At 57.0% G+C, this 23,896-nt stretch overlaps 2 protein-coding genes across 7 annotated transcripts in view; one reads left to right on the top strand and one right to left on the bottom strand.

The window, feature by feature from the left end:
• SH2D3A (SH2 domain containing 3A) overlaps window positions 1–21,618 on the bottom strand; it is a 24,996-nt gene extending 3,378 nt beyond the window's left edge. Inside the window, exons 1-9 of one of the 5 annotated variants that reach the window (XM_075061034.1) lie at window positions 21,068–21,618; window positions 13,558–13,693; window positions 8,513–8,641; window positions 7,614–8,062; window positions 6,754–6,851; window positions 5,108–5,700; window positions 3,429–3,544; window positions 1,898–2,069; window positions 1,124–1,235 (exon numbers count right to left, since the gene is read on the bottom strand). In XM_075061034.1, the coding sequence (XP_074917135.1) occupies window positions 1,124–1,235; window positions 1,898–2,069; window positions 3,429–3,544; window positions 5,108–5,700; window positions 6,754–6,851; window positions 7,614–8,062; window positions 8,513–8,620 (1,648 nt within the window). In that variant the 5' untranslated portion in view covers window positions 8,621–8,641; window positions 13,558–13,693; window positions 21,068–21,618. The other 4 variants (XM_032783296.2, XM_075061035.1, XM_075061037.1 and 1 more) reach the window with 4 other exon arrangements.
• A 53-nt stretch (window positions 21,619–21,671) lies between these two features.
• Window positions 21,672–23,896, top strand: part of VAV1 (vav guanine nucleotide exchange factor 1) — a 57,731-nt gene continuing 55,506 nt past the window's right edge. Inside the window, exon 1 of one of the 2 annotated variants that reach the window (XM_032783284.2) lies at window positions 21,672–22,049. In XM_032783284.2, coding sequence (XP_032639175.1) covers window positions 21,846–22,049 — 204 coding nt within the window. In that variant the 5' untranslated portion in view covers window positions 21,672–21,845. The remainder of the gene's footprint in view (window positions 22,050–23,896) is intronic. The other variant, XM_032783276.2, reaches the window with a different exon arrangement.

Genomic DNA, 23,896 nt, shown 5'->3' with positions numbered 1-23,896 from the left:
ACCTGCTTGCACGTCTGGTCACTCTCAGAACCCAGAGAGAGCAACAACCAAAAACTAACAGCACACACAGAAACTTCCCTCCCTTAAGATTTGAAAGTATCCTGTCCCCTGATTAGTCCTCTGGTCAGGTGACAGCCAGGCTACTGAACTTGTTAACCCTTTACAGTCAAAAGAGACATGAAGTACTTCTGTTCTATTAACTTCTACTATCTGTTTATGACAAAGCTGCTTGGATAAAAGGGCACCAGACCCCCACACCAGCCCTCCCCCATGACTGTAGATGCTTCCAGCCGTCACATGTCACACCTCGCCGTAGTCAGTTGCAATGGGACACTGTCTGGGTTTGGATGTCTTGGGGAGGGACTAATTCTTTCCCTCCTACTTGAATGACGCTTTGCCGGGCCTAGAGTAACAAAATGAAGAGGACTGACCATAGAGGGTGAAATATAGCCCTGGTGTAAAAGGTGCATTTACAGACAGCCCCGAGGCTTAGTGCAGAGGATGCTGGAAGAAGAGAATCAGACCCTATTTGAGACAGGTATCCTCTCCCCTGCATGGACAGAAAGACGTCCACTCCATCTTAGGTACTGATCTGGCACCCACCCCGAGCACCTCACTGTCATTAATGCATTTATCCTCACAATCCCTATTGTACAGAGGGGGAAACGGAGGGACTATGTGAGTTGTCCATGGGGACACTGGGCCAGAACAGGGAATTGAAGCTGGTTTTCCCAAGTCTCAGGCCAGCATGCTAACCACTGGGCCAGCCATCCTCCTGGACTGGGCCAGGGCTCTGGCACAGGGGCATAAAAGGGTATTTGCGGGAACGGGGGGAATAGCAGCACATTTAGGGGACCTGTACCATTTGGCAACAGAGGCGAGGGAGGGGGTCTGGCTGTGATGCGGCCCAGGCTGGTGGGACACAAGCCCAGGTGAGGCCATCCATCCATAGCCCCCTGCCCCAGCCTAATCCCCACCTCTTCAGGTGTCAGCCACCCCCTGCAGCCCTCTCTTCCTGGGGTGAGATTCACCTCCATGATGCTCCCCCCACATCCCCTTCTTCCCAGCTCATTCCATCCCCTCTCAGTTCCATGGCCAGGGCACCCGGCGGGCCCCGTCTCACCTTCCCCCTGGTTGAGGCGTTTCACGAGGGGCTTGAGGTCCTTCTCGAAGGCGATCGCGCTCTCAGTGTGGCTCTGCCGCAGCTTCTGCCACGTCTGATCCAGCCGTGCAATCTGTGGGGTGGTGGTGGGGACACGGGGATAGGAGTGAGAGGTTGGGGGGCGCGGGGGTGGGGGAGCTACGGCGGGTGCCATGCCTTGGGACAAGCACCACTGACCAGACCCTGGCAACTTGCCAGATGGATGGGAGTCCCGTTCCTTAGGGATAGATCGAGGCCTTTTGGGTCCCATTATGCTGTAGCAACCCAAGACCCCCGACTGCACCGGGCGCTGCGCAGACCAACTGACCAAGATGGGGGCCTGCAGTGGGCTGGGTGCTGCACAGGTCCTGGCGAAGATCGGGGGCTCTCCCCTGTGCTGGGTGCTGCACAGACCCATAGACAGTCCTTGCCCTGAACAGCTCACTGTATACACACACAAGGCGAGCAGGGGAAACTGAGGCCCAGAGAGAAGTGACCTGTCCAAGATCACAGGTCTCCTAGTCCATTACCTCCCCGCAGTCTCTTCCCCAGGGCTCCATCCAGCAGCCCACGCTCCAGGGCTCATAGCCCGTTCCCTGACGAGACAATTCCATATGCCCCTCTCTATGGGCCAGCCTGAACCATCCCTCTAGGTGGACCTCATGAAGGCTACCTTCCCGGCTGGGGCCAGGGCCGGCCTCCATGGGGAACAGGAGCTAGTCACTCCCCACCACCCGGTCCTGGCCCGCCACTCACCTGGGGCAGCTGCAGGCCCTTCATCACAGCCGACAGAGCGAACAGGTCCCCAGCTGAGCCCTTTAGCTCCACGGCCAGCTGGACTATCTTGTGCAGGGTGGCGGCTCGTTCTGCCACGGCCCCCGTGCAGCCCAGGATGTCCACAGCGATGCCCAGGGCAATGAGATGGTGCCTGGAAGGGACAGAGACACCGCAGGGGCTGAGCCCTCCCCTTTGCTAACTGAGCATGCAGTGGGGCTGATGTTACCTGGGGCAAGCTAAGCAAGTCCGGGCTTGGCTGTGTGTTAAATGGGAGACCGGCAAGGGAACCCCCCCGTGTGTAACACAGGGAGGGGCTCAGGACAGGGAGCGCTCCCTGCTGAGGTCTGGTCTCCACTTAAAATACGGGTCAACCTAGCTATGGTGCTCAGGGGTGTGAGAAACTCACTTCCCCGCCCTCCCACCCCCCCGAATGACATAGATAAGCCGAGCTAAGCCTCAGTGTAGACACCCCTAGGGTAACAGAGGAATTCGTCCGTTGCCCTAGTTACTGCCATGGGGAGGCTTTACTACAGCGCTGGGAAAAACCTCTTCTGCCATGATGAGGGTCCGCAGTGTGGGTGGAGTGTAGACACGCCCTGAGTCAGTGCAGATGCCAGTGCACCAGCATGGTGTTCTGGGGATCTGTGCTGCAGGGAGTGGGGGTTTCAGGAGGGGGCAGTGAGTGCAGATCGCAGTACTGCCCCACAGTGCTAGGAGGCGCTTTGCCATCTTTCACATGAGGCCCTGAGCTTGTCTACACAAACATTTAGTTTGCAGGATGCTGGGGGTGGGAACTTACCCCAGCCAGCCATGCTCTAAGATCTGGTCTCCACTACACACCTGTAACGGTGTAACCATGGTACTCAGGGGTGTGAACCACTCCCTCTCCCCCCCGAGTGAAACAGCTATGCTGGCATAGACAGCGCTGTGTGGATGGGAGGGATGCTACCGCCTCTCATGGAAGTGGATTAACTAATGCTGATGGGAGAAACTCTCTCCCGTCAGCTTAGAGCAATTTCATTACAGCGCCAGCCACCGTGTTCTGAGCGTAGACCGGCCCGTCGGATCCCTGCTAGTGCCCACTAGGAGTTCGTTAGTGTGCGTTGATCCAGTCGTGCTTCAAAGAGCACTAGAGCAAAGCGCATTCATGAGCTGGTACTGCACGTCACCTGGGTGCACAGGGACAGAGCGCACAGGCAGGCTGGAAGGTGTGGGAGGGAGCAAGGCTCCCACCCTAGCTTGCTGCGAGCTAAATGTTCACGTAGACAAGACCTTAAGTCTTACCTTGTTCTGTGGTCAGTAAAGGCTTTACCCAGCCATGCCCTGGCCGTGTTTTATTCTAACTTTCCCCTGCGGCTTTAGAGTCCAGCTCCTCCTCCTGCCAGTGCAAATCCTGCTGTGCAGCTGTTTAGCCATCCTCGTGCCCTTCCCCAGAGGCAGCCGCATTTCAACACTGCTACGCCTCATCCCGCAGCCTCTGTCCCCACACCCTGCTCCCCCAGGCTGGTACCTTTCCAACAGGTCCAGGCGCAGCTGGTGCCCGTGAGGCAGGGTGATCAGCTCCAGACCCGAGCTCACCCCCATCGCCCGCTCCTGCTCCTTGGTCACCCTGGTGATCCTGCCAGCCTGGTGCAAGCAACAAACAAATGCAGGGGTGAGGATCCGAGACCTGCCGGGACAAAGGGACCCTCCTGCCGGTGGAAGGAAGCCAGATCACTGGGTCCCCCAAGGGGCCTGGGGTTTTTCTCATTACACTGACGAGCCCCTGGATACTCCGATCCCCCGATTCCATATTCACCAGGGAGTGAGCAGTACCCCCAGCCAGGCTCAAGCAGGGCCATCCAAAGACCGGGGAGGGTGGCTAACCGTCAGTCCATAAGCCACCCCCGACCCATCTCCAGGATCATTGTGCTGTAGGGAGTGGAGATCAATAGGGGGCGCTCTCCCCACTCAGTTACTTCTGACCCCAATGTGCTACAAAGGAGCAGGGCAGGAGGCTCAGGAGGGGGCACTTGCCCCTCACAGGCAGTGCCGACCCCAACCCGCTATAACTACCCGGAGCATTGGCCTGCTAAACCCAGGGTTGTGAGCTCAATCCTTGAGGGGGGCACGTAGGGATCTGGGGCAAAAAATCAGTACTTGGTCCTGCTAGTGAAGGCAGGGGGTTGGACTCAGTGATCTTTCGGGGTCCCTTCCAGCTCTGAGATTGGTATATCTCTAGGTATTATCTCCCACTTCCTGTTCTCCAGGGCTGCTTCCCATGGGAGCTATGGGGCTCCTACCCATTTCTCTTGGGGTGGGAGTGGGGACAGTTCCACAACCCCCGAGATTCCCTACACCCCTAAACAATCCTCCCCCTCAATATTTAACCCCTTCTGCCCACAGGCTGCAGCTTAGCTAAGCTGGCATGTCTCAGACTCGGGGAAGGGCCAGTCCAATGGGCCCTCTTGGAGGAGGAGAGTCTGAGGACCATGGGTGGGGTTGGGGCATGAGAGGAGAGGAGCTCTCCTATTAATTGGGCTGGAGAGGCATGAGATGGGGTCACCAGTGCAGGATAACAAGCCCCCCTGGGAGACAGCAAAGCAGCCGCCATGCCTGGCTGAGGCACAAGTGCACACACCCCAGTGGCCAGTTTTTACCCCGAGGGTCCCATTGCATCCCCAGGGGGTCCTGGGGATCAGGGCCATTAGAAGCAGGGGGTAATGCCACCCACCCATCCATGCTGATCGGGTTTAGTGTCTAGGTGCTGGGAGCCTGTGATATCCAGGTCAATGATCCTGTCTGGCCATAAATTCTATGGCTCTGTGGGATCTTCCACTAAAAGGATCTCAAAGCACTTTACAAAGATGCAGTGGTGCCCCACAACCAGCTCGCCTCCCCACACCCCACTGCCCTGGAGGGCACTATCCTTCCCCCCACTATACAGACTGGGGAAACTGAGGCACGGGGAAAGGACGTGACTGGCCCATAGTTGCACAGTGAGTTAGCAACAGAGCTGGGATTGGAACCCATGAGTCCTGGCACCCTGCCCCCCACCAACTATTAGACTCCAGTCCCCTCCCAGAGCTGGGGATAGAACCTAGGACGCCTGGCCCCTAGTGTCTCCCCCTGCTCTAACCACTACACCCCACTCCCCTCCCAGAACTAGAGATAGAACCCAGGAACCCTAGCCTCCCAGCTCCCCCTTACCAGACAGTCTATGTAGAGGATGTGCAGGGCCATGGTCCGGCAGTCATGTCGGTCGAAAAGGTCCTTGAGCCGTTTGAGGGCGCCAGGCTCCAAGGGTTTGTTGTCGTGGGGCAGGAGGAGCGAGTGGAAGCTGTGGGGCTGGAAGGAGGAGGCTGTCTCCAGTAGGGGGCGCACAAAGCCCTCCATCTCCTCCTCATAGTGGCGTGGCCGGGGGAGCGGCACCACCTTATCGTCGTCCTCGAGGAAGCCAAAGGCCGTGTCCGTGGCCCGGGCCCGGCCACGCCACTTCTCCTCGGTGTGCAGCCGAGCCACGTGGCTCCGCAGGCCGGCCGGGGCTTTGGGCACCAGCTCACAGTAGGTGCTGAGCTGCTCCTGGGAGGCATCGCCCACCAGCATGGAGGGGGCCCGCAGAGGCTTGGGGGGAGCCTTGGAGTGCAACTGCCCCTCTGAGCCGCTCAGCGCTGCACCCCCCTCAGGGTCCAGGCACCGGGGAGCAGTGGGTCGCAGCACGGGGTCGCTGCCAGTGCGGAAGACGGGCGAGGGGGGCGGGAGCTCACTCCGTTCCTGGGTGCCGGCTGGAGCTTCTGGGCTGCCTGCAGAGGGAGATGGGACCATGTCAGAGGGGGGAGCGGAGCAGCTGGACACGTGGACCCCACAGAGCCTGGTTCTGATCTCAGCCAGGACTGGTGTGAATCCGGAGTTGCTCCCCTAGGGACAGGGGAGTTACACCAGCATGAAAGCAGCGGGGTGGCAATCGGAGCTGTGGTGTTATGCAGCAGGGCCAGATCCCCCGGCTATAGCTCCACTGGAGTCAATGGAGAGATGCAAATTTACACCAGCTTGACGATCTGGTTTGTAAGGAGTCCATTATTTGGAGTATTATGGTAACACCTGAGAACCCCTGTCATGGTCCAGAACCCTGTTGTGCTAGGCGCTGTATGTTATCTATTAGATGTATTATGGTAGCACCTAGGCGCCCTGCTCATGGACCAGGAGTGTGCTAGGTAGTACATTATACATAAGAACGGCCAGACTGGGTCAGACCAAAGGTCCATCAAGCCCAGTATCCTGTCCTCTGACAGTGGCCAATGCCAGGTGCCCCAGAGGGAACGAACAGCACAGGTAATCAGCCAGTGATCCATGTCCTGTTGCCCATTGCTAACTTCTGGCAAACAGAGGCTACAGACACCATTCCTTCCCATCCTGGCTCATAGCCATAGATGGATCTATCCTCCATTAACTTATCTAGCCCTTTTTTGAACCCTGTTATAGTCGTGGCCTTCACAACATCCTCTGGCAAGGAGTTCCACAGGTTGACTGTGCGCTGTGTGAAAAAATACTTCCTTTTGTTTGTTTTAAACCTGCTGCCTATTAAGGTGTCTATTAGATGTATTACAGTAGCACCTAGGAGCCCCGCTCGATGCACGTGCTAGGCACTGTACATTATCTATTAGGTATATTATGGTACCACCTGGGAGCATCGCACTAGGGAGCTGCACAAATCCTGTTACACCAGCGTCAATCCAGAGGAACTTCATTGAAGGTAGCAGCCAAACCAACCCCTGCCCTGTACCCCCCCGTCGCAGAAAAGGTTAATACCCCCCAGCAGAGGCAGCCTTTGCCCTCCAGCCCCGGCTCCCACGCACCAGTCCGTAGGTTACTGTCTGATTGCGCTGTGTAGAGGGAGGGTCTCTGGCCCAGCTGATCCAGCCCAGTGGGGTGGCTCCCACTCCTGTCTTTCACTCTGCAGGGAGAAGCGGTGACACGGTGAGCCCCAGGCCGCTGCAGACCCCCAAGCTGCAAAGGGCCCATGCCCAGAATGAAGGGGATGCCGGAGTAATGGGCCCGGCTGGCAGATCTGGGATCCTGCCCTCCGTGCCGGGGCTGGGCTGCTCCACGGAATGTGATGATTTGTGGGGAAGCCAGTTTGGAGCCCGAGTCGCTGGTGTGAATCAGGCACAGCACCAGGGACCAGTGTTTCAGACCCAACCCACAGCACAGGGGCAGTTTGGCAGACATGGGATTAATAACCAGGGCAGCCCCTATCCCCTTGGCTTCAGAATCCGCTTAGCAAGGAATTGAGCATCACAACCCATCCCCGGATGAGAGGATCAGAAGACCCACTTCACTGATGGTGAAACTGAGGCACAGAAAGGGGAATGGGCTTCCCTCGAGGTCACATTGTGACTCTATGGTACAGCGGGAATAGAACCATAGGAGTCTTGACTCTGAGTCCTCCCTGCTCAAACCTACCAGACCCCCAACTCCCCTCCCAGGGGCTGGGAACCAAACCCAGGCGTTCTGATTCCCAGCCTGTCCCCCGTTCTAACCACTAGACCCCACTTCCCTCCTGGAATTGGACAGAGAACCCAGGAGTCCGGACTCCCAGCCCCTTCCCCGCTCTAACCACTAGACCCACTTCCTTTCCAGAATTGGGCAGAGAACCCAGGAGTCCAGACACCCAGCCCCAGCTCTAACCAGGGCCATTTCCCATTCCAGCGCTCACCGGAGCAGGTTCCCGTCTGTCACCCTCTCCCCAGTGGTGAGTCTGCGGAGGCTGAGTCTGCGGGGAGCCGCGTCCCCCTTGGCTGACTCCTGCCCATCCAGACAGAGCCGGCCAGTGGCCCCGTAGCGCTCCTGCACCCAGCGCAGTGGCACGTCCCGGTTGACGGGCCGGGAGATCACAGCACCCGAGGTCTCTGAGACAGGCGTGCGGTTGCCCACGTAGAAGCGCACCAGGGCTGGCACGTTGTCAAACTGGTCCTGCTCAAACTGGAAGAGGGTGCGGGAGTAGCCCAGGCGAGGGCGCAGCACCACCCGGATGATCTTGAAGTGCAGGGTCTCGCCCTGCCAGCGGCATGACAGCACGTAGTCCCCCTGGCTGGAGCCTGAATCCCGGATCAGGAAATCCCCATCCTCCCCCAGCAGGGAGTCGGCCTCCTGGGGAGACAAGGGCTGTTCATGGGTGGGGATGGAAGGCAGCAGGACTAGTGGTTAGAGCAGGGAGAAGGCTGGGAGTCAGGACTCCTGGGTTCTACCCATGGCTTTGGGAGGGGAGTGGGGTCTAGTAGTTAGAGCAGGAAGGGGCTGGGAGTCAGAACTCCTGGGCTTCATTCCCACTTCTGGGAGGGGAGTGGGGTCTAGTAGTTAGAGCAGGGAGGGGGCTGGGAGTCAGGCTCTGTCACTGACTTTCTGTGTGACGTTGGCCAAGTCACTTCCCTTCCCTGCACCTCTGGCTTCCTCTCCGTAAAACAGGGATACCGAGCCTCCCAGGTAGCGGGACTGAGCTCCATGGGGCAGGGCCTCTCTCTGGATCTATGCAGCACCCAGGGCAATGAGGTGTGACCTCAGCTGGGGCCTCTGGGCACTACCATAATACACCTAATAGATCGGAATCATGGGTACCTCCCGTGGCAGGCAGCCGTGGTACCACGCGTGGCTCCGCAGCTCATCTGTGCTGAGCTTCAGCTCCTCCTCCAGCTCCTTCCTGAGCGTCTCCTTGGCCAAGTCCATGGTCACCTCGGCTTAGGCCTCCTGGGTGGTGAAAGGTCAAAAGTCAGCAGCAGCATCTTCCTCCCAGCAACTGGTTTCGTGCCCCCACCCTCCCGCACTCTGACCACCCAGCCTATCCCCCCTAGACCCCGCAGCCTGACCTGTCCCGGCCTCTGACCTCAGGACAGGGCAGTTTCCTACCAGGGTCAGAGAGCAGAGAAGGATCCTCCTCCCCTCCCCCTGCCCTCAGGACTTTGCCCCCCACTCCTGCTGGTCATCCACTAATCCCTTCTCTGCCTGAACCTTTAGCACAACAGGCGCTAGTCATTCCATAGGGCTGAATCAGCACGGCCTGGTGCCAATGGGAACCCCTAAGCACAGGCCTGCTGGGTCACCACCGGTGCCAGTGCCACTTTCACATCCCCAGTCTGCATTACAACAGCACCCAGAGCCTTCAACCGAGATCTGGAGCCACTGTGCCAGGCGCTGCACAGACACACAGCGAGACAGGCCCTGCCCCAGCTGAGATCCGGGCCCGTTGTGCTGGGCACTGCACGGTCACACACAGAGAGACAGGCCCTGCCCCAGCTGAGATCCGGGCCCTTTGTGCCGGGCACTGCACGGTCACACACAGAGAGACAGCTCCTGCCCCAGCTGAGATTTGGGCCCCATTGTGCCAGGGGCTGCAGACAATGAGAAATAGACAAAATGGTAAAATACAGGCTAACAATCCTTCCTCTCACTTCCTCTCCTTAGACTGTGAGCTCTTCAGGGTAGAGATGGTCTCCCTCTGCCTGAGCAGCACCCGGCATGGCAGGGGCACCCCCAGTCTCAACTGAGGCCTGTGCAGCACCCAGCCCAATGGCCGGGGGGCAGGAGGAGTTGATCCCAGTTGGGGCCTTGAGACCAGGAGTTCTCAATTCTTTTCTTTCTGCAGCCTCCCCAACACGCTACAGAAACACCATGGCCTCGCTGTGCCACAACAACTGATATTCTGCATCTAAAAGCGTGGCTGGTGTTACGGGGCAGCAAGCAGGTGGCAGGGCTTGGGGCCCTGGGCTGCAGTCCTGTGTGGCAGGGCTTTGGCTTTCTGCCCTGGGCCCTAGCAAGTCTTGGCAGACCCCCTGAAGCCTGCAGGCAGCGCCCCCCAAGGGGCCCCAGACCCCAGGGTGAGAACAACTGCTCCAGACTCGACTGTAACGTTAGTCCCAGTGGCTTTGTGGATGACTCTGTGCAAGGAGCCTGAGGAAGAGGGAAAGGTGATAAGAAGCGGGAGTGGAAAGAGCAAAGTGCCAAAAGCAGCTGTGGCATGTAACCCTCTCGGATCCCTTTACCCTGCGAGGAGCCTGCCTGTTCACCCGGCTCTGGAGGAGTCTAGTCCTCGGGATCAGATCCTCCTGTCCCAATGGTGGCTCCTCCGACTGTCTGCTCGGGGCGGGGTCCTTCCGGTTCACGCAGCTCCTTGCCTAGGCAGGTTATCAGACGCCGAGCACACCTTGGGATGCCTGGGTGCTGAGTCAGCGGCACTGGGAGCTCGCCAGCAGCCTGTGACCCCGGCAGGCCGGAAGAGTTCCAGCCCAGCGAGCAGGCCCCGTGGTGCAGCTCCAACTGGCTGGCATGCAAGAGCCCTCGGCACAGGGGACAGAGCCATTCGATAGGAGTCTGCACTCCTGCTTACGGAGGAGAGGGCACTGCAGGAGCTGGGGGTTTGCCCTGCAGCCAGCGTGCGCCCCACAAGGTCGCTGCACCCTGGTTGCGTATGTGCCTCAGTTTCCCCTCCTCTTGCACTCTGGTGGCACTCAGTGACCAGGCAGCTGGGAAGAAAATGCAGGAGTCCTGCTCCCCAGGAATGCAGGAGTGCCTCGCTTGGCACTCTCCTTCCAGAGCTAGGACTCCTGGGTTCTAATCCAGCCTCCCCATCACACCAACCACTAGACCCCACTCCCCTCCCAGAGCCCTGTTGATTCACCTTACTGAACAGAAAGCATTCACCTTCAGCCTTGGATCCAGGATCCCCATGTCCCTCTAGCCTTTTCCCAGGGCTTCGGTCACCCTCAGATCAGGACCCCCTGCTAGCCTTACTCCTGGGCTCCTGCCCCAGCCCCCGCAAGCAGCTACCCTGTGCAGAGCCCCCCTTCTCCTCCACCCAGCCCGGACTGCCCCAGCCTCTTCTCAACCGACACGGACTGCAAGCTTCTACTTACGGAGACCCCCAATAAGTCACATGATTCTTCACAGTTGTGGTCCCTAAAGTCAGAGGCTGCGCCTTGGGGCTCTCAGTCACACGATCTCTACACCACCTCCCCACAGCCAGCACTCCTGCCCTGCTCCCCACAGCACCCCCTCAGGGAGAGGTCAGGGCTGGGGTAGCTGGGAGCGCCCTGCACAGCCAGCGCTCCTGCCCCGCTCCCCACAGTGCCCCCTCTGGGAGAGGCCAGGGCTGGGGTAGCTGGGAGCTCCCCCCACAGCCAGCGCTCCTGCCCTGCTCCCCACAGCGCCCCCTGCTGGGAGAGGCCAGGGCTGGGGTAGCTGGGAGCTCCCCCCACAGCCAGCGCTCCTGCCCCGCTCCCCACAGCGCCCCCTGCTGGGAGAGGCCAGGGCTGGGGTAGCCTACATTTCCTACAGTGGTACTTCTACAACAGAGGCGGCAGAGGGATCCCAAATTCCGTGGGTCACGAACTGAGACTCTGAGCTCCCTGTGCTGCTGCCACGTGGCTCACCCAGCCCCCTTGGCCCCAAACACCGTCCTTCCCTGTGGCCTGGGTGTGTCTCCATATCCCGGCACCGCCCTGCCCAACCAGCTGCTTTGCCACGATGGGAACCCTAGAGCAGTGGTTCCCAACGGGGGGGGCCATGAGCAGGTTTCGGGGAGGCCACCAAAACGAACCAGAGAATGACCAGCGTTAGACTTGCTGGGGCCCAGGGCAGGAAGCTGAAGCCTGACCCCGACCACCTGGGGCTGAAGCCGAAGCCCGAGCAACTTAGCTTCACGGGGGCGCCCTGTGTTGTGGGGCCAGGAGCGGTGCCAGGGTTTCTGGCGCCATAGGCAGAATTCAGGGGGCGGCATTTTGTGCGCTCCCGCCGGGGCGTGCAGGAGCTTCCGGTTCCACTCCCATCGCATCGCCAAAGAAGGACCCTCCGCCAAAATGCCGCAGGCAACAGCGGCAGCCATTGAGCTGCTCAATTGCCTGCTGCTGTTTTCCACGGCACGTCGGCAGAAGGTCCTTCTTTGGCGGTGCAACGGGAGCGGATCCGGAAGCTCCCGTGCGCCCTGTGGGGAGTGCACAAAATGCCACCCCCTGAATCCTGGCGCCCTAGGCGACCACCTAGGGTCACCTAATGGAAGCGCTGGCCCTGTGTGGGGCCCTGGGCAATTACCCTGCTTGCTACCCCCTAACGCCGGCCCTGGCTTTTAATCTACTGGATATGCAGAAAAACAGATGTTGTGACACAGGTGGGCCATGGGGCGGGGAAGGGGGCTCAGAAAGATAAAGATTGAGAAGCCCTGCCTAGGCTTGGAGCATCGATGCACCCACGGGTGCCACACCCAAGCTGGATGGACCCTCTGCCCCCATTAGATGACATGATCCAGCCATCACTTCCCAGGTCCCTGCCAATCTGGGCTGGGGGGAGATTCCTGCCCGACCCCAGATCTGCCGATCAGTTTGACCCTGAACAAGTGAGCAAGACCCAACAGCCGGACATCCAGAAAGAGGGTTTTCTGGCCCTTCTCAGAGCACTGGGCCCCATGGTGTCCCATCTCCAGCTATGGGGTGCTGCAGCATGGGCCACCCGCCCAGCTCTGGCATCAGCCAAACTCTATCTCCAGCCCTGAGCCCACTCAGCGGGGTTTTTGCAGCCGATGTCAACAGGTCTAGGATCAGGCCCTGAGCGTGGGCAGCGGTCTGTTCTCATGACTCCCAGCCCCATGCGTTAGCTACCCGACCGTCCACACCACTCACATATGGGACTGGGAGGGAGCATTTGCCCACATGGGCACAAACACGGGGCACAGTGGACTGCAATTTAGGACACCATGGTGCTTATTTGGACCCCAGGCTGTCCCTGCAGACCTAAAGGACAGTGACTTACCCCCTGGGCCATCATCCTGCAGACGCCAGGGTGCTCTGCCCCCCTGAATCTTGGCACTGGGTTCCCATAGGAGGGACACAAGCCCATATGGCCCGGGGCTCAGACCCACCCGTTCATTCAACACAGGTGCTGCTGAGCTGCCAAGGGTGGGCACCAGCTGCCCCAGACCTGTGCTGGAATCAAGGAGGCAAAGATGTTCCAATGATCTGGGCCCTAGCCTAGGACTTAGAGGAGACCCAGGTTCTAATCCCTGCTCTGCCACAGACTCCCAGGGTGACCTTCAGCAAGTCACGTAGCCTCTCTGAGCCTCAGTTTCCCCATTTGTACAATGGGGATACCAGCAGTGCCCTGCCTCAGATGGGGGGTTGGGAGGATAAAGACCGCAAAGGGCTTTGAGATCTGCTTGTGAAAAGCACCGTGTAAGAGCGCTGATTATATCCCCTGCTCAGCCAGCCAGCCCTCTGCTTCCTTTGATCCTTGCGGCAGAGCTGCCAAGACAAAATTCCTGCCAAGGTCAGGGCCAGGCCCCTGTCTACGGAAAGGGCTGAGCCCTCTACACCAGCACAACTTCCCAGCTCTGTAGATCACAAGCCCAGATCTGAGGTGACCTCCCCCGGGGCTAATTCCCCTCACTGTTAAAAATGTGATTCTTATTATCAGCGGGAATTTGTCTGGCCTCGGCTTCCAGCCGCTGCATCTCTTCCTGGTAAATGTAACAGCTGCCTAGGATAGGTGCTTCTAGGCTGTGATCAAGTCACCTCTTAACCTTCTCTTGGATAAGTTAAACACATCAAGCTGCTTAATTCTCTCAGCGTCAGGCCAGTTTGAATCACTCACATCAAGGGATACAAGAATCTACGACTTACAGGCAACTCCGGGGTATCACGTGAGGGGATGCCCAGTCTGATGGGGCATCCAACCCTCTAGGACTGTTCACCACCAGGTTCGATAGGTATCCACCCTCCAGAGCTCACGCCAAGCCCCCCGCAGAAATGCTTCCTCCTAAAAGGAAATGAGATTCAGATCAGAAGCCTCCTGGGAAGAAACTGATTGGCAAGACAACCAAGCTCTTCGGCCCCACTGTCTTAATCAGCAAAGAATGAAGGAGACAGATAAAAAGTCACAGGGAGACACGGTACATGCTAGACCCCGATTGTTATCAGCTAAACCAGGTGAGTGCACCAGTCACGCTCCACAGAGAATGGGGAGACACGGGGCCAGCGTCTGACCTCGGCTAGGGCGGTGCAAATCCAGAGTCACTCCAGTGACATCCATGGATTGATGCCATTGTCTGGATCGAAGGCAACAGGGACTGGGGAGCAGAGTGGGGGATACTAGGCTTGCTGTGACAGATCAGACCAATGGGCCCATCAAGGGTGAGGCAATATGGAGCTAGATGGGTCCATTGAGCTGATCCAGGGTGGGGTGGGGAGGATACTGGGCTAGATGGGCCCATTGGCCTGACCTGGCACTATGGTGTGGGCGGGGAGGGAGGAGGCGGGATACTAGGCTAGATGGGCCCATTGGCCTGACCTGGCACCATGGTGTGGGCGGGGAGGGAGGAGGTGGGATACCGGGCTTGATGGGCCCATTGGTCTGATCCTGCAGGACAGTCCCTATGTCCCAGTCCCTGAACTCCATGTCACTAGGTGAGCGGCAATGCAGGGGCCTTGTGATGCTGTAATTTTCCTTGCTCTCACCACCCTTCTAATCCCCCGGCGCAGCTCCATTGGACGGGAGCTGCATGCCCGGCTCAGGACATGGCCCTGGCCCTGTGGCTCCATCCCTGGGAACAATAGAATCATAGACTGTCAGGGTTGGAAGGGACCTCAGGAGGTCATCTAGTCCAACCCCCTGCTCAAAGCACGACCAATCCCCAACTAAACCAGACACAAAGGGCTGGGCGGCCACACAATGGGGAGGAAATCCTCCACCCTGGCGTGCTTCCCCCCAGCCATCACAGGCCCAGTTTGTTGGAACAACACCAGCCCTGAGGCAGGCGCAGGGATTGGATCCTCCTCCCACATTCTCCCGGGATCTCAGCCGGTGTAAATCAGCCACGACTCCAAAGGAGCAGAGCCAGCTTACACCGGCCAGGGATCTGGCCCCATTAACTCCAGCCCACTGCCTCCGGCACAGTCTGTGCCAGGCTCTGCGGGCACTGCGTGCCCCTGACCACAGCATAGGCTGGCCACGTGCTGATTTCAGATACTCCAGGGTAAATCCAGGGTCCCCTGCCGACTGCCACGGGGTCAAGGCTGAACCAGGCCCTAGACCCCTCGCAGATAGATCATCACACAACCAAAGCCCCTCTTCCAAGGACTAGATTAAGCGGGTTGTGCTTTTAACCCAGCTGTAGGATGTGTGTGTGTAAGTGTGTTGGGGGGTTACCAGCCATCCAAGGGCGCTGGGGTGGGGGCAGGGTATGCAGGGGATTTAGGGAGAGGTCCAGTCTCTCTCTGAGGAAACAATCAGAAAAATGGCAGTGGGGAACAGAGATAAGATTCCCCCTAGGCTCGGGAGCGGGGGGGGGGGGGGGATGTCTTTGCTAACACACTCCCCCAAAACAAATCTCCCCCATCCCTGTAACTGGGTATCCCAACAGGGCAGAAACCAGTGGGAATGTCTCCCATCTCACTGCCAGGGCAGGGGTCCCAGAATAGATCCCCCCCCAATCCTGGCCACCTCCTATAGAGCAGGGCTCCCCACTCCTCAGATCTCACCTCCCGGGCAGCCCCTCACCCCGCTCTGGCTCATTTCCTTTCCTATAGCTCAGGGTCCCCACCCGGATCTCACCTCCAGAAACCCCCCTCATCTGGATCTCCTATGGGCAGGGTCACCCCCACCCCCAAGTCTCACCTCCTGGGCTCATTTCCTTTCCTACAGCCCAGGGTTCCCACCCGGATCTCACCTCTAGAAATCCCCCTCATCTGGATCTCCTATGGGCAGGGTCACCCCCCCAAGTCTCACCTCCTGGGCTTATTTCCTTTCCTACAGCTCAGGGTCCCCACCCGGATCTCACCTCCAGAAATCCCCCTCATCTGGATCTCCTATGGGCAGGGTCACCCCCCCAAGTCTCACCTCCTGGGCAGTCCCTTACCCCGCTCTGGCTCATTTCCTTTCCTATAGGGCAGGGTCCCCACCCTGATCTCACCTCCAGGATACCCCGCCCCTGGATTCTAGCTGGTCCCCAAGACAGAAGCAACCCCTCTGGAGATCCCCCCCACTCCCTCGCAGGGCTCCCCCTTCCCGCCCCCCCCCCCCAGCCAGGGCAGGCGCAGGGGTGAGCATCTCCCCCGTACCTGAGCTGCTGGGGCGCAGCGCTACGTTTCGGGGTCCCGTGCGCTGCTCCGGCTCCCTCCAGCCCCGGCAGGTCTCCGCCAGCCCCGGGCTCTCCGCTCTCCCCATTCCGCACATTCCAGCGTCCGGCAGCGGCTCCGCCCAGGACCCGGCCCCCCCCCGGGAGCAGAGCCCGGGACCAGGCAGGGGCGCCGGAGGCAGACGAAGCCCGGGGGGTTTGCGAGCATCGGTGAGGGGCTGTGGGGTGACGATGTGAAGTGGTGAACGCTTGTGAGTCTGGGTGTGAGGCGGAGTGTATCCCTGTGGCTGTGAGTTGGGTTGTGTGCTCTGGGGGTGAGTTTGTGTTGCTGAGTTTGGTGCATTCTGGGTGTGAGTTTGAATGTATCTGTGTGACTGTGAGTTGGGTTGGGAGTGATAGTAAGTGATGTATTTGTGTGACTGTGAGTTGGGTTGTGTGTTCTGGGAGTGAGTTTGAGTGTATCGCTGTCAGATTGTGTTGCTGAGTTTGGTGTATTCTGGGTATGTTAGTGGGTGTGAGTTTGAATGTATCTGTGTGACTGAGTTGGTGAGTCGGGTTGTGTATTCTGGGTGTGATAGTGGATGTAAGTTTGAGTGTGAAGGCTTGAGTGTGAGGTGAGTCTGGTTGTGTGTTTTGGGTGTGAGTTGGAGTGTATATGACTGAGTTTGTGTGTTGCTGAGTCGGGTTGTGTATTCTGGGTGTATTAGTGAGTGTGAGTTTGAAGGTATCTGTGTGTGAGTTGGGTTGTGTGCTCTGGGTGTGATAGTGGGTGTGAGTTTGAGTGTATCTCTGTGACTGAAATGGTGAGTCTGGTTGTGTGTTTTGGGTGTGAGTTTAAAGTGTATGAGTGTGAGCTAGTATGTTGGTGAGTCTGATTTCTGGATGTAAATTGGTGTAATGGCACGTTAGTGTCTTTGGGTAGGCTTGTGGGTGTCACCTGGGTTGTCTTTGTGAGTCTGTGTTTCGAGTGTGCCTGGGTGCTAGTGTGTTTGTGTAGCCTTGAAGGTGTGAGAAGTGTGTTTGAAAGCCTGTGTGACTGAGGTATTGTGAGTCCGACTATGGAGGGGCAGCTGGTGTGTGTTGTGTGTAAGCAAGTGTGTGGGGGTGAGGCTGTAAGCACAGCCGTGGCGAGGGTTGCTGTTTGTGCAGCAGATGTGACCACTCCTCTAGGATTGTTGGCGTGAATGTGACTGTGGGTTGGTGTCTGCTTGAGTGTGAATGTGCGTGCTGGTGTACAAAACACCTCCTGTCACCAGGGCCTGTGCACAGTCCCCCTCGGCTCCATCCCAAGCTGCCTGTTGCTGTGCGTCAGCCAGAACTGCTTCCCATCCTCTGGTTCAATGGGCTCCTTGTATCAACCCCTCTCATCTATTGCGTGAAGCAGAATGGCACCCCCTGCCACCATGCTGCAGCACTGGGGTCCACGTGGAGGCTGAGAGCGCCCCCTACTGAGCCATCACCCTGCAGCACAGCGCCCCCTGCCATCTGGCTATGGGAGTGGGATCAGAACTGATTCGGAGGGGAGAACCCCCTTGAATGAACCAGCCACCCACCCTACTCCCTGCAGCACAGCGCCCCTAGTGCCACCCTAGGGTAGCGGGTAAGCATTGATTCAGAAGGGAGAGCGCCCCCTACTGAACCACTCTCACCGCTCCCTTAGTGCAAGGTTCCCTGTCCAAGGTCGGACCTGGCCCGACCTTGCTTGGGGGATCAGATCATGGCCTTATAAAGGGGTTTTTCCTTTATAAAAGACTCTGGAAGTAGGGGCCCAGCAAGGATTGAAGCAGGAACAACGCGCCAGATGGCTGGTGGCAGCTGGGGACGGAAGGAGTGGGTTGACTTTTCCAGCAAGTTTCTTGGACAGGTGGGGGGTGCTTGCTGACAGATTTCCCTGCTGTTACCATGACTGTGTCAGCCTGGAACAAAGCTGAGGCGGAGAGAGGCTGGTTGAATCAGGCTGAATCTCATCTCAGCAGCACCGGGCCTGGTTCCTTGTTTGGGGCCATGAGTAATGTCTGTGTTGGGAAGGATGACGCTGTCACTATTAGATCACTTGGGGGCTGCAATCTCCAGCCTTGACTTGGGAACCAACTCCCTAGCTGGTGTAAATCAGCTGAACTCCAGTTCAATGCTGCACATGCACCCAGTCCCTGCCCCAAAGGGTTTCCCTTCCAAACAGACAAAGGGAGCGGAAACTGAGGCACAGAGAGGGGCATGACTTGGTCAAGGCCACCTAGCAGGGCAGCGGAAGAGGCAGGATTAGAAACCAGGGGTTCTCAGTCCCTAGACCATGCCCTAGCCACTAGACCCCACTGCCTCTCATGCCACAGAATGTTGTTATTTATTAAATATCTAAACAGTAGCACATAGTACGAACACAGAAAATGTCGGGTCCACTCTGAAGGGCTTCTGATTCAAGTAGACAAAACAGAAAAGAAAGAGGAAGTGTGGTCCAGTGATTAGAGCACTAACCTGGGGTATAAGGTAGACTGGCTTCAATTTCTTGCTCTGTCACAGGCTTTGTCTGCAGCTTTGGCAAAGTTGCTTCTGCCCACCCTTTTTCTATCGTGAGCGTGTATGTGCAACTGTGCCTCAGTTTCCCCAACTGTGAAACTGACACAAAAGTCCTTTCCTGCCTCATGTATGGTGAGGTATATGGTAATAGGGTAGGTGGGCCAAATGAGATGGGTGGGGGCAGGGAAGCTGGTTTTACAGGAATACGTGGACGGGCCTGATCCTTGACCAATCAGGAGCAGTGGTTGCAACATGCCTGGCTTGTTATCAGGTTCAGCATGGCAGATGTGAGCTACGAGGAGTTTCACGGATTTTGAGCTGGATCTTAGGAACTGGGGGTCTCCACTGCAGCTACTGATTTTATGTGGGAAGTGCACAGGCATTATGGTGATGGAGGGCAGGAGAGATCCCTAAGCTCGCAAGATTGCTTTCCCCACTCCTAAGGGGTAGGAGAAAGAAGCAGGGACACACTTGTTGCAGAAGCAGAGATAAATAACTGCCCTGCGGGATAGTTCATTTGCCAATTAATCCAGTATTAAACATTTATTTCCCCTTGTTTTCCCCAGGCTCTGGAGTTGCTGAGTGAGAAGTTGACCCCATCAGGCTGGGACATTCTCAAGTGATGACTCATGAACCTACCAACCGGGCAGGTGCTCTGATGGGAAACTCTGTTGGGTGACTGGACAGGAAGTGACCTGGCATTGAGATTGGTTTAACATCAGCTCCAAACCCACGACCACAAATGTGGTGACTTGATCACGCTGGGTAAGTTCCCTCACAGGCAGCACAGAAACTGATGGCTGGATGGGACATCTGGACATGTTTCAATTAGAAAATAGGGCATATATTTTAACACTGAGTGTGAATACCCATTGGAACAGACTACCAAGGGAAGGGGCGGCTTCTCCAGCTCTGATGTCTTCGGATCCAGACTGGATGCCTTTCTAGAAAACATGCTTTAGCCAAACACGGATGCTGCACACACCTCGACAGAGATCGGGGTCCCTGTTGTGCCAGGCGCTGCACAGACCCCGACTGAGATCAGGGCCCCCATTGTACCATGTGCTGCACAGACACATAGTGAGAGACAATTCCTGCCCTCACAACTAAAAAACTAAAACTTTTTCGGGTCAAAAAATTGGAATTTTTTGGTGGGTTTTTGAAAGATTTTGAGAAAATGAGCTTTAAAAAAAATGGTGAAACACAACATCAGTTTCCAAACAGTTGACACGGCTATAGATCAGCAGCCTTCAACCTTTTTTTAATTTGTGGACCCATAAAATTTTCAAAAGCTGGTTCTAGACCCTTTTTGAAATCTCACACGTAGTCTGTGGATCTGCAGGGGTCCAAGGACCACAGGTTGAAAACCACAGCTATAGAGCAGTGGCTCTCAACGTTTCCAGGCTACTGTACCCCTTCCAGGAGTCTGAGTTGTCTTGTGTACCCCAAGTTTCACCTCAGTTAAAAACCACTTGCTTACAAAATCAGACATAAAAATACAAAATGGTCTCAAGTTGCAGTGGGGGAGGTTTAGGTTGGATATTAGGAAAAAAATTTCACGAGGAGGGTGGTGAAGCACTGGAATGGGTTACCTAGGGAGGTGGTGCAATCTCCTTCCTTAGAGGTTTTTAAGGTCAGGCTTGACAAAGCCCTGGCTGGGATGATTTATTGAGGGAGTGGTCCTGCCTTGAGCAGGGGGTTGGACTAGACGACCTCCTGAGGTCCCTTCCAACCCTGATATTCTCTGATTCTAAAAGTGTCCCAGCACAGTATTACAATACTGACAAATTGCTGCCTCTCTCATTTTTACCATACAATTATCAAATAAATCAATTGGAATATAAATATTGTACTTACATTTCAGTGTTTAGTACGTGGAGCAGTATAAACAAGTCATTGTATGAAATCGTAGTTTGTCCTGACTTCGCTAGTGCTTTTATGTAGCCTGTTGATGTACTCCCTGGAAGACCCCTGTGTACCCTCAGGGGTACACGTACCTCTGGCTGAGAACCACTGCTATAGACAAACAGTGTCTGGGTTGTTAATGGGAATAGATGAATCGGTGAATATGGGGATAGATTGATACTGTCTCTCTCTCTCCCCATACTCCACCCTGAGGATACAATCTGGATACAATCCTTTACTCTAGGTAGAGGATTAGATCCCAGCTGTGTGGGTGTGAAGGGCCAGGCACCCCTAGGGTTATGTCTACACTGACTCAGGTTTGAAACCAAATCCCCCTACGGTCCACTAGCAAATCTGTCTGCAAGCGCTGCTTCCTCTGCTGCAAAATGTGGAGAAGAGTGACCCCTAGTGGACACTTCAGGCAGACAGGTGGCAGCTCAGGAATTTAAATGAAGAAGGTGGGAGGAGGAGATAGGGTTGGAAGAGCTGCTAGGAATTTTCGGGGGTGGGGGGGAGGATTAGTGGATGGAGACTGCTCTAGGCTCAGTACAGAAGCTGACCCACCCAGGGCATCTCACTGTAGATACCAGCTCCCTGGCCTGCCCCCTCCCATGATCTCCCCAGAAAAGCAAACCCACCTGTTGCTTATACTGCTCAGATTGCTGGTTGTGTCTCTGCTTCTTGTCACTCCCTCCAGCTGTGCTTGATGGGAACTGATTTGCCTTTTGACGGGGAAACATGCCACAGAGAACGGCCCCTGCCCTTCTTATGACAGAAACAGGGAGTTGCTTCTATTAAGTCTGCTGGTGACTTCCTGGCTGATCTTTGGCATATCATGCCCTTGCTCTGTGCCTCGGTTTCCCCACCTGTGAAACAGGGATCATAGTGACCTGCCTGCCACATGATGCATGTGTGTAAAAGAGACAGCAAGAGCACGCTGCCCGGTCCTATAGAGAAGATAAGGTGTCTACTGCTGCCCCAAGCAGAGGAGGTTTTCCCTTAGCTCAGGGGACCAAAGTCTTTGGGAGCAGAGCAGTGTGACCGGGGGTCTAGCCCCGGCTCCCCAAGCTATGTGCGTGCAGGAACTAACTATGTCTTTTTTTCCCAGGAGGTGCTTTTAAAAGGGGCCTGTCTCCTCTGCCAGCTGTTATCCCGCTCACCAGAGCAGCTCTCTCTGATGCCCCTGGAGGGAGGGGCACCCTTCCCTTGCAGCTCCTCCCTGGGGTGCGGGAGGGGGAAGCTCCCAGGCCTGCTCCACCCCAGCCCCCACATGGGCTCCCTTGCTCTGTGGTTTGGTGTTGTCAGTTGCAAAAGAGGAAGCTGTCGCTCTCAGGCATCGGTTTCCCAGACACGAGGAGGAGGCGGAGGCAGCAGAAGCAGCCAGCAGCCGGCCAGCGAGGACGCTCAGTCGGGGAGATGGAGCTGTGGAAGCAATGTGCCAACTGGCTGATCCAGTGCCGGGTGCTGCCCCCCAACCACCGGGTGACCTGGCCCAGCGCCCAGGTGTGCGAACTGGCTCAGGCCCTGCGCGATGGCGTCCTGCTCTGCCAGCTTCTCAACAACCTAATGCCCCATGCCGTCAACCTGCGGGAGATCAACCTGCGGCCCCAGATGTCCCAGGTGGGTGAACGGGAGAATCGGGGGCGGAATGGGGCTGGGCATCTTCCAGCCTCCCGGCAGCTAAGGTGTTAATCTGGGAGCTGAGCTGGAGACTTATGGGATCCAGCTGGCAGTGAAGAGGTTAATGTCCATGGGGAGGGGGAGTTTATGGCATCAAACTGGTAACTAAGGAGTAAACGTCAAAGGGGAGGGTAAGGCTTATGGGGGCTCACTGGCAGCTTGGGGGTTAATATCCACCAAAAAAGAGGGGAGGGATTGAGACCCAGTTGGCAATTAAAGGGTTAATAGTAGTGTGTGTGTCTGGGGGTGGGGAGTTGCTGGGCCAGCTGGCAGCCAAATGATTAACAGCAGAGCGGTGGGTGGTTATTGGCCCCAGTTGACCGCTAAGAGGTTAACACGGAACTGGGGAGTCTTACAGCCTTCCTCACCTGGCAGCTAAGGGGTTAACAGGAAGGAGGGTGGTGGGGTAGGAGGGTGCTTGCAGGCGTTTCTGTCTTCAGGGGTGGGGAGGAAATGGGATCCAGTGGGGGGAAGCAGGCACCAGCAATGAACCCTTTGGCCGCTAAGGGGTTAACAGTGGGTCTGGCTCGGGTGGGGCTGAGATGGGCCCTGGGGTGAACCAAGCCCTGATGCCCTGCGACACGGGAATGCAGCCCCTGGAGCAGGGCCAGGGCCTGGGGTTGGGGTGCAGGCAGGAGGGTGAATGCTGGTGGGGTGGGGGCTGACGAGCCCCGTTGAGCAGGAGGGTGGGAGTCACAGCTGCAAAGCCCCTGATGGGGAGACCAGAGCAGGCCCCGGCTCTGTAGAGAACCGACAGTCGCATGAAGGGACCAAGAAAGGGATGCCCAGCCGTGGAGCTGTGCCTGGAATTGGGGGGTGCCAGGCTTGGTGGGCCCTGAGCTGGGACAACGGGTACGCCCTTAATTTTGGGGCTTGGTGTGAGACTCAAAGTGGGCCGAATCGGAGCCTTTCATAACACGCCAATGGCAGCAAGGAAAAGAACCCAGGAGTCCGGACTCCCAGCCTTCCCGGTCCAGTCCACTAGACCTCACTACTTTCCCAGCGCTGGGCATAGGACCCAGGAGTCCTGACTCCCAGCCCCCCTTCCCCATTCTAACCCCTAGACCCTGCACCCCTCCTAGAGCTGGAGACAGGACCCAGGAGTCCTGACACTCAGACTTGTGCTTTAATAAGACTATGTCTCAAAGTGCATTTGAGCTTTAGAGCTGTATTAACCACCGTCCGGATGAGTGTGTGCAGTGTTCATTTGGGGGAGGGGAATTTACGACAGGCCTGGGGAGCCCTGATTCCTGGATCCTCTTCCCGGCTCTGGGAGGGGCGTGGGGTCAAGTAGGTTAGAGCAGGAGAGAATGAGAGTCAGGACTCCTGGGTTCCATCCGTGGCTCTGGGAAGGGAGTGGGGTCTAGTAGTTAGATCAGGGGAGGCTGGAAGTCAAGATTCCTGGGTTCCTTTCCCAGCTCTGTTATGGTCCTGCTATTAGAGAGACAAGGTGGGTGGGGTAATATTGGACCAACTTTTACAACAATTGTCCTGCTACGAAAGATGCAAATGGATCTTCAAGCTACATCTACACGGAAGTTTTCCCAGCATAGTCCTCCCAGTGTGGACTCTAAAGCCTGGTTTCTACTGGGATAACAGCACCGGCAAACCCTCCTAGTATAAAAACAACAAGGAGTCCAGTGGCACCTTAAAGGCTAACAGACAGTTAGTATTGACACAGCCTATGGCAAAGCGTCCTTCCATCAGCATCACTTCTACCGTACAACCAAATAAGCGATATCAGCACAGGCACATCTAGGCCGCTATCACTGCAGTTACAATAGGGC

The sequence above is a fragment of the Chelonoidis abingdonii genome, chromosome 26 (genome assembly GCF_003597395.2).
Source record: "Chelonoidis abingdonii isolate Lonesome George chromosome 26, CheloAbing_2.0, whole genome shotgun sequence".
NCBI lineage: Eukaryota > Metazoa > Chordata > Testudines > Testudinidae > Chelonoidis > Chelonoidis abingdonii.
This window is presented reverse-complemented; position numbering and strand designations above follow the sequence as displayed.